Below are 9,550 nucleotides of genomic sequence, written 5' to 3'. Positions count from 1 at the left end.
ATGGGGCTACTTGAGCCCAGGGGTCTGATCTGCAGCAGTGTGGCCGGGGTGGGGGATACTAGATTGAAGAGGTGTCCCTTGAGGGTGCTCTGGGGAGACGGTCTCTTCTTCCCACCCCTACCAAGTATTGAACTCCCAGCAGCAAGAGACAGGCTCCCCCCACATACTTATGGTGTCTGTGTCTTTCCCGGAGGCCCAGATGGAGGGGCCTCTCCCCACAGTCTCCAGGCTGACCGAGGCAGAGGACGAGTTCTCCGACGAGAGCCGCTGCGGAGGGTACGAATATCGCAGCCCGAAGAAAAACGTCCTGGAGACGAAAGGTAGGGGACAGCTGATGGGGGGAGGGGGTGTGTGCGTGTGGGTCCCTGCCCCTTCTCCCCGGGTGTGTGTCTTCTCGCCCTCCCTCTTCCTTGCTTTCCCCCTCCCCTGCTGCTCGGGCTGCCTCCGAGTGAGGCCTGGAGCTGTTCCTCCCCAGTTACAGCCAGGTCCCGCTAGGCTGCTCTAGTGACCTTAATTTGGGATGGAAATGGCCCCCAGGGGTCTCTGGAGCTGGAATGGGGCTGGGGTTAGGGTTCTGCACCAGTCTGGCAGGAAGGGGATCGGGGGCATGGTTGGAGTTCACTGCACTGTGGCTATTCCTGCCCTCCAGGACCCAGGGGGTGGGGGGTGGGATGGGGGTGGATCAGGGGTGTGGCCAGGGCTGTGGCTCTTTTCTTCTTTCCCTAGCGGGTGGACCATAGTTTAGAGCAGCCTGGAGGCTACTCTACCTGACAGCATGGGCTGGGAATGTGTGGAGAGCAAAGGTAGCTTCAGGCAACTTTCCCTCTCTCCCTCCACTGCCCCATGCACAGGAAGGGAGTAACTGAGAATTCACACGTGATGGGTCTGTTCAGCACTGGGCTGCACCGGCTCTGAGCCAGCTACCCCCTCCCCAAAGGAGCCCTCTTGAAAGGGAGGGGGCTGTTCATAGCTGTGGAGCTACTGGATGAGTTTGTTACACTTGTGTTAGAGTCGGAGCAGAACCTTTGATGCTGGAACATGGGCTTGGTCAGGCTAGAGTCGGGTGTGATACACCTGTGTGTACTGGGGGGAGACCACTGCCCTCTACTGGATGGAATCAGAATGCTCAGCTATATGTCATAAGCCCTGTATTGCTAATGGAGATTCTCCTTTAATTCAGGCAGCACAAGTTTAACCCTTTGGAAGAGGAGAAGGCTCTGTCCCCGAGGCCCCCTGTGTATGGCTTAGCTGGAATCCAGGGTGTCTCTGCTTCACAGTGCCCAGATTCCAGGCAGATTCACCCCTTCTGCTTTGTTCTTGTTTTTAAATCCAACCCCTTCCCCACAGCGTGTTTCCCAGGCAGATGTGGAAATGTCACAAGTTCCAGTTCCTCAAACCCACACCTGGATTTGTACAGACTTGTTGGGTCAGCAGAACTGGGCTGAGAAATCTGATAGAGTTTCCGGTGTTTCATGCTTCCTGCCCTTACTTCAGCCTGGGCTCAGTTCCTTGCTATGGCATTCACATCCCAAGAGACCTAATGTGATTTGAGTGAGGGGGACGGGGGGCTGGGAGTCAGGACTCCTGGGTTCTCTCCCCAGCTCTGGGAGGGGAGTGAAGTCTAGTGATTAGAGCTGGGGGGCGGGGTGCAATCAGAACTCCTGGTTTCTATCCGCGGCTCTGGGAGGAGAGTGGGATCTAGTGATTAGAGCACAGGGGGGCTGGAAGTCAGGACTCCTGGGTTCTATCCCCAGCTGTGGGAGGGCAGTGGTTACCTAGTGCTTAGAACACTGGCTGTAGGAGAAAGGAGTATTGTGTAGTGGTTGGAGCAGGGGACTGGGAGCCAGGACACCTGGGTTCTCTTCCTCTGTGTGACCAGGGTCAAGTCATGCCCCCACCTGGTGTGCCTCAGTTTCCCCTATTTTTATCATGGGAGTTATACTTCCCAGGGTGGGTTGTGAATCTTTACAAAGCGCTTTGACACAATGCTTAGCTCAGCTGGCTGGTGCTATAAGAAAGGCAGGATGGTCCAATGAGTCTAGGATGTGGGAGACCAGGGTTCAAGTCCCTGCTCTGCCACAGGCTTCCTGTGTGACCAAGGGCTTCCTGGGCAAGTCACTTAGCCTCTCTCTGCCTCAGTTTCCCCATCTGTACAATGGGGATAGTAGCCCTGCCCTGCCTCCTGGGGGGTTGTGAGGCTGTGCAGATCATGCGGGTCTCCGATGCAATGAGAATGGAGCCACCTAAGATAGACTATAAAAATACAACATATTATTAATTATCAGTGGTAATTAGCAGCAAAGACGGGGCCAGGGTAGGAGAGAGGGCAGCCTCAGATCCCTCAATGGAAAGTGGGAGGCCTACAGAACAGACACCTAGGTCCTGCTCCCCAGCTGGCATAAACTGGTGTCACTCCTCAAGGGGGGACCAGATCCTGAGCTGGTGTAAACTGGTGTCACTCCATTGGAGTCGGTGGAGCTCTGCTGCTTTACACCAGCTGGGGATCTGGTCCTTGTGGAATAACTTGCCCTGAATCTCTCCCGCTTTCCTGGGGAGTCTGTCCCATGGGAACAGGAAGGAAATCCTTGGCGGAAGAGCTTCCAGGCCCAGCCGGAGCAGAGCTGGGGGCAGGTGGGCGGGATGGAGCAAGGGGCAGAGTCACCGGCTACGCAGGGCTATGGGCTGAGGTTGCTGCCTTCTGTGAGGCTGTGGGCCCTCACCGGAGGTCAATGCAGGAGGGGATTCCTGGTGTGTGACCCCGGCAGGGCCTGTTAGCGCCCTGTAGCTCATGGTCTCCAGACACTGCACGGGAGGTGGAGGAACAGCAGCAGGAGGAGGTGTATGGATGCAGGATGTGGGCTGTGGGGCAGCCCCACCGCCCCCTGCAGTGCGATGCTGGGAGGGGGCTTAATTGGGAAGGAGGGAGGGAGAAGTTTCCTTAGAGTGGATCGGGCACTGGGCTGGAGTTTAGGACACCTGGGTTCTCATCTTGGCTCAGGCTCTGACATGCTGTGTGGCCTAGGGCAAGTCATGTGGCCACTCGGTGCCTCAGTTTCCCCTCCCAGTCTGGGTCTATTTGGAATGTAAACTCTTCGGGGCAGGACTTGTTCTGTGTCTGAGGCATACTGGGAACCTGATCTCAGTTGGGGGATCTTAGATGGGAAGCTCTCTCGGGCAGAAACGATCTCTTTGCTCTGGCTCTGTATAGCACCTAGCCTAAGGAGGTCCTGGGCCATGACTGGGGTTCTTAGGTGCTACCGTAGTACATCTAATAAATAATGTCCAGCGCCCAGCACAATGGAGTCCTGCTGGGCCACGACTGGGGGTGCCTAGGTGCTACTGTAATACACCTAATAAATAAGAAACTATGCTAACACACATCCTGGGGGCCAAGAGTCTTACAAAATCGACCTAACGCGGCTAAATTCGACCTAACCTCGTAGTGTAGACCAGACCTTAGTCCAGTTATGCTTCCATCCTCCGCCCTCTCCCCCCCGCCCTGTCTTCCTCAGGGAAAATTGTGCAAAGTCTTAGCTTTGCTGAACAAAACCAAACGTCAAACCCGGCGAACTTTGCACGAGACGGAATTCTTGACGGGATCATCGCTTTGCTGGGCGCTGAGGACAAAAGCGGCAGGGGTCCCGAGGCACCCACGCTTTCGGAGAGGAGCCGGTGGCCCCGGTGGCGTTGGGCTGATACAGTCCAGCTCGGGGCCCCATTACGCTAGGTGCTGTACAGACCCGTTGTCCCATGCTAATGCCGCAAGGGAGCGAGGAGAGGGAGCGAGGAGGGGTCCTGGCTGTTTACTTTTGTACTTCAAACCGGGGCCTGTCTGGTCAGTTTCTTTGGTGTTTTCGGTTCTGTGTGTGAACTGGTCTAGGCAGGAGCACTGTTAGGGGTCTGAATGCGCAGGTGAGATGGTTTAAAGGACTGGGGCATCTTTCTGGCAAGGAAAACTCCCTTTTAGCAGGACTATACTGTGATTAGCATGGGAGGGGGGGGCTGCTTTGTTTGCCACCTAGGATCTGCCTGGGCTGTGTGAGACAGGATCTGCTGAGGGGGAGGCGCTGCTGAGTCTACACTGGCTTCCTGCCCCTAGAACAGTGCAGCTGGGAAGGGTCTCTCCCTGCCCCCCTCTCCCCCCCACTCCCCAAGTTCTCCCAGTTCAGGTTGTCACGGCGGAATCCCCTGGCATTGTGGTTCCCACTTCCTCCGCTCGCCCCTCTGTCTGCGGTGTCTGGGCAGAGACTTCCCGCAGAGGAATAGTTGTGTTACTACCTGGGGGCGGCGGGGTGGGGGCATCACTACCCTTATTTTAGGAGCCTGTGGCCCTTCCTGCTGCCCCCCCCACCAGCTGCCTTCCTTCCCCCCCCCCCTTCTCTGCACATCTGTCCCACCAATCCACTCCCCAAAGCTGCCGTCCTTTCGGGATTCCCCACCGGGCCAGTGGGGTACAGCGGCATGGTGGTCCGATGAGCTGGCGTCCCTCGTCCGCCCCTCCCTCCTCATGCTGCTGGCTGCCCTTGGGCAAGTCACTGCCCTGCTCCATGCCTCAGTTTCCCCTCTACCTTCCATCTACTTGGATTGTAAACTCTCTGGGGCACTGTCTCTCGCTGGGTGTTTGTGCAACAGAGGGGCCCGTGATCTCAGTTGGGGGTGTGTCTGTGAAGCGCCTGGCGTGACGTGGGAGGGGGGAGGTCTGATCTCAGCTAGGGGGAGTCTCAGTCAGATGCTACATTAATACAGCAGTAACTCTGTGCAGCGTTCGTTTCTCCCTCGCCCCCTGGCTGGCCCGGGCAGAGCGGTTGATGAGTGGGCTCCAGCTCAGCCAGCAAAGCCGGATGCAGTTAGATCTCGGGGGTCGCAGGTTGGGTCCGTTCAGCTGATGCCCAGTGCTATATTACAGGCCCCCCAATAAGAGCCCCTCCCGTGTCTCTCCCAGACTGCAGACTCTTGGCGGCACGGAGCAGCCCCAGCCAAGACAGCGACGAGGCGGACATGGACTCGGAGGGCGAAGAGCTGCCTGCCTTCGCCAAGCAGACGTATCCTGCTCCCTGTGGGTCTGAGGGAGGAGCTGACCCTCTGGGCTGGGGTGAGGAGCAGGCGTAGGGGCTGCGAGGTTTCCCTTCTGCTCCGAGACTAGGTGATCAGAGAAGTGTGTGTGTGGGGGGGGGAAGGGGGGGGTAGCAAAGCCCCATGGCTGCAGCATTCACACCCGCAACTCACAGAGCTGAGGCTCGGCCGTGCTTCCAGGCCGCACAGCCCTGCGGCTTGAGCTGATGGAGCGCTCCCCCGGCTGGCAGCGGCAGTAAGTCCCTTAGTCGCTCCCAAGTGGACCCAGCTGCTGGTGATGTGCCACACCCCCTATAGGAGCGGGGAGCAGACAGGACACACTCTAGGTCCCGTCAGTGCCAGGCCAGCTGATCAGCGCTCGTGCGACCTGGAGCAGAACCAGAGGCCAAGGTTGGCTTGAAGAGTCATGCTGGGCTGGCAGTGAGCTCGCACTCAGTGGAGTGGGATCTAGTGCTTAGAGCGGGGTGAGCTGAGAGCCAGGGTGCCTGGGTTCTAGTCCTGGCTTGGGAAGGGCAGTGGGGTTTAGTGGTTAGAGCAGGAGGGCTCCAACTCAGGACTTGGATTTCTGGGCCTGGCGCTGAACTCTGCCTCACTCTTTAATTCAGGCAGGTTGCAGTGCCTTTTGTGCCTCAGTTTCCCCATCTGCACAGTAGAGACATACCCCCTTCCCACCCTCCCCAGCCAGTTTGCAAAGTGCTTTGAGATCCTTGAATGAAGGACAAACCACACTTTGGGATCGGCGTAAAGTCCTGGCCTGGACTGTGGGTTCTGTAATTGTCACATTCCATGGTTGCCTCTCTCAGCAAACTCAGCTCGGGCCATCTCCCTGATTTCAGCCCCGGCTCTTGGGGGACACTGTCTAGATCCCTGGAGCTCTACGGCTGGCGGGGGCAAGGGGGAAAGGGGCTGTAAGGGTATTGTCTCTTCCTTCACTGCCACCTAACCAGGTGCCTGTCTCCAGTCTCGAAGAGTGCCCCGGTGGAGGAGGACAGCAGGAAGCCAGGGGGCCTGGGTGCACCTGGGACGGCAAGAGGGTAAATCAGTGGGGGCTCCCTCTTTCTCTTGGCATCTTTCCAGTGCCCTGTTACTCAGTGGCTAGTGCCTGTCCTGACCCCCTCCGCCGCAAGCAAAGGGGAGCCTGCTAGACGCTACAGAGGACCTATTCCTGGCCATCCCCGTCTGCAGGCCAACAGAAGGGTGCTCCCATGGGCCATCTGTCCTGGCGCCCTGCATCTGGCACCGCTGAGACAAACCAGCTGGTCCAGCCCCATCGATCACCAGCCCCGGATCCGTCAGAGGAGGATGTGGGGAGATACCATAGTGTGGGGCAGGGGTAGATCTCGAAGCACCTTCCAAAGGAGGGAAGAGCTAGGGGCTATGAGGCCAGGAGGACGCCTGAGAGGTCCTGCCTCACTGCGGCCGGGTTAAGTGCACCTAGAGCATCCCCGCCGGATGTTCGTACAACCTCCAGTGATGGGGTTTCCCCAGCCTCCCTAGGCCACCTGTCCCTGAGCTTCTCCAAGGGCTCCCAGCCCTGGGGGGCTGGGCTGCGGGTGTGTGCCCTTGCCTGCCCTGGCCTGTGCTCCTCATGGCTCCATCCTGCTAAGAGATGGCCCCGACGCCGCGCCGTCCGTCTGTCTTCTCTCCCCGGCCCTGCCCCAGAATCCCAGAGCTCCCTCGGGTCGCCTGGATCTGAATCCTGGCTTAGCTCCCGCTCCAGCTGTCTTCTTCCCCTCCGCCCCGCCGCCTTGCTAACGTCCAGGGCCAGCCTCTCGGCTTCTCTCCAACCATCTCCTCTCCCGGCAGCAAGGTGGAGGAGGAGGAGGGAGACTCCACCCTCACCGTGGAGCTGCTGAAGGCTCAGATCCAGGAGCTGCGGCACCGGCTCCTCCGAAAGGACTCGTACAAATGCCACATTTGCCTGGTAAGGGTGGCCCATCCCCTGGCTTGTTACCGCCCCCCTGCCCGCCCCGCACACACCCATGGGGCCCACGGAAGCAAAACTTGGACCTGGATCCGACATCTTGGGAGCGGGGGGGCATCTGAATGAGCAAGTTCATGCGACGGGCTCCCAAGGCAGAGCAGTTAGAGGTGGAGGTGCTGATGACCTCCCCCCCTCTCTGCTTGGGACCAAAACGTGAGGTCTGGATTCGCCCCCTCCCACCCCCACCCCAGAGTCTGGCATCATTCTGGATACTGGAGTAGCCAGGAGCTTCCCCCCGCAGCCAGCACTCCTGCCCCGCTCCCTACAGCCCCCCCTGCTGGGAGAGGCTGGCTGTGGGGAAGTTCCCGGTTACTCCATACTGGGAGAGGCTCGGGGTGGAATAGCTGGGAACTCCTCCACAGCCAGTGTTCCTGCCCCATGCCCTACAGCGCCCCCTTCTGGGAGAGGCTGAGACTGGAATATCCAGGAACTTCCCCCTCAGCCACTGCTCCCTGCTCCCTACAGCGCCCCCTGCTGTCAGGGGCTGGGGGTGGAATAGCCAGGAACTCCCCCACAGCCAGCGCTCCTGTCCCACTCCCTACAGTGCCTCCTGCTGGGAGCGGCTGGGGTGGAATAGCCAGGAGCTCCCCTGCAGCCAGCGCTCCTGCCCCCCTCCCTACAGCGCCCCCTGCTGTCAGGGGCTGGGGGTGGAATAGCCAGGAACTCCCCCACAGCCAGCGCTCCTGCCCCCCTCCCTACAGCGCCCCCTGCTGTCAGGGGCTGGAGGTGGAATGGCCAGGAACCCCCCACAGCCAGCGCTCCTGTCCCACTCCCTACAGTGCCTCCTGCTGGGAGCGGCTGGGGTGGAATAGCTGGGAGCTCCCCTGCAGCCAGCTCCTGCCCCCCTCCCTACAGTGCCCCCTGCTGTCAGGGGCTGGGGGTGGAATGGCCAGGAGCTCCCGCCCTGCTCCCTACAGTTCTTTCCCAACGTCCAGTCTCCTTCCTTTCCAGGACTCGTACTCAGTGCCATTGACTTCGATTCACTGTTGGCACATCCACTGCGAGCAGTGCTGGCTCCGGACCCTGGTAATGCCCCTCTGCCCCAACCCCCCGGCCCCTTTGGGCTTCCTGCCCGTGCTCCTTTATCCGCTCCAGAGCATGAAATACACGGTCCAGAGCTGCCCCTTTCACATATGTCTGCATAACCCCCCCGGCTAGCTCTCCTCTGCCCTAGTCGCTGCTCTGTGGCTTTGAGCCCCCCGGTGCTGGCTTGACGCCAGGCATTGATGGCGGGTCCGTGCTGGCCCAGCCCCCTGTACTGTTCTGTTCAAGCTCTCATACTGTGCCCATCACCATGGTCCCTGGGCACCTGCCCATGATGCATCCACTCACGTGACACAGGTGATGCCTTCCATTTGCCTCTTCCCGAGGGGGGAAATTGTCTCTTCAGTGGTTCCTTATTATGCTCTTGAAGGGAAGTCTCGTCCAGTGGTTAGAGCAGGGGAGGTCAGGAGCCAGGACTCTGGGGTCTCATTTCCAGCTTCGGGAGGGGAATGGAGTCTAGTGATTGGGGGCAGGGAGTCTGGACTTCGGGCTTCCATTCCCAGCTCTGGAAGGGCAGTGGGCTCCAGTGGTTAGAAGGGGGTGGGGAGGGATGGGAGTCAGGATTCCTGGGTTCCATTCCCAGATCTGGAAGAGGAGTGGCATCTAGTGGTTAGAGGAGGGTGGCTGGGAGACAGGACACCTGGGTTCCATTCCCAGCTCTGAGACAGGAGTGGGGTCCAGTGAATTGCGGGGCGGGGGTCAGGATTCTCAGATTCTATTTCTAGCCCCAACACTTAGTGCCCAGAGGTAGCTGCATTTCAGCGGAGGGGACGGGCGTGTTGAACGCAGGGTGCTCGGCGGGGGGCGGGGGGGAGGGGGGGGCGCCTTGTTGACCATTGACCAGATCTCTTTTCAAGCTTGAGGTGTCGCCTTGCCCTTTCTTCCAGGGCTCCAAGAAGCTCTGCCCCCAGTGTAACGCCATCACGTCCCCGGCCGACCTGCGGCGTGTGTACTTCTGATCTCAGGCCCAGCCTCCCATCCCCGACGCTGCATCCTTCAGCACGAGCCACGCATCCCGCTCCCCCCGGCCTCCCCACGGCAGACTGAACCCAAACTGGGAAGCTGCTGAAATGCTAAAGAGACCTGCCTCCCATCCCTGGCAGTGAAAGCAAAAGGAGCCACGGCTGCTCCAGGCATAGGTTGTGATTGGCCGTGGCAGCCCCTCCCCACGGCCACGGGGGGCTGCTCTCTTGTGGCCAGTTTCCCCTTCTGCCCCCTCTTGTTTGTCTCTCGTTCATTAAGTAAAACCTATTTTTAGTAACGATTGAACCTGACCTGAATTCGTCGCTCCCACCCCTCCAAGGAGAGCAGTTGCAGGCTGTGGGCGCACGACGAGCAGACTAAGGTCCGGCTCCCGGGCTGGGGCGCCCCGACCTAAGGCTCAATTCCTGGCTTTGCCACACACTCCCTGAGGGAGTGGGGTTTAGTGGGTTGGGGCTGGGGATCAGG

General features: G+C 59.5%; 1 protein-coding gene across 1 annotated transcript; it reads left to right on the top strand.

Moving 5' to 3' along the window:
* The first annotated feature begins 4,797 nt into the window (after nucleotides 1-4,797).
* Nucleotides 4,798-9,343, top strand: LOC140900929 (E3 ubiquitin-protein ligase RNF220). Its single transcript, XM_073318932.1, has 5 exons — nucleotides 4,798-5,042; nucleotides 6,021-6,107; nucleotides 6,880-6,997; nucleotides 8,009-8,083; nucleotides 8,989-9,343. Exons 1-5 carry the CDS (start codon nucleotides 4,999-5,001, stop codon nucleotides 9,058-9,060), a joined length of 396 nt encoding a protein of 131 aa, XP_073175033.1. The 5' UTR covers nucleotides 4,798-4,998; the 3' UTR covers nucleotides 9,061-9,343.
* Nucleotides 9,344-9,550: the final 207 nt, after the last annotated feature.

The sequence above is a fragment of the Lepidochelys kempii genome, chromosome 20 (assembly GCF_965140285.1).
Source record: "Lepidochelys kempii isolate rLepKem1 chromosome 20, rLepKem1.hap1, whole genome shotgun sequence".
Lineage (NCBI taxonomy): Eukaryota > Metazoa > Chordata > Testudines > Cheloniidae > Lepidochelys > Lepidochelys kempii.
Note: the sequence above shows the minus strand (reverse complement) of the source record. Positions and strands in the feature narration are given on the sequence as shown.

Bases quoted from the DNA above. Each gene is read 5' to 3' on its own strand.
- LOC140900929 (XM_073318932.1), top strand. From the start codon at position 4,999: ATGGACTCGGAGGGCGAAGAGCTGCCTGCCTTCGCCAAGCAGAC. The intron at 6,108-6,879 runs GTAAATCAGTGG...CTCTCCCGGCAG, and splicing joins GCACCTGGGACGGCAAGAGG to CAAGGTGGAGGAGGAGGAGG. The intron at 6,998-8,008 runs GTAAGGGTGGCC...CTTCCTTTCCAG, and splicing joins ACAAATGCCACATTTGCCTG to GACTCGTACTCAGTGCCATT.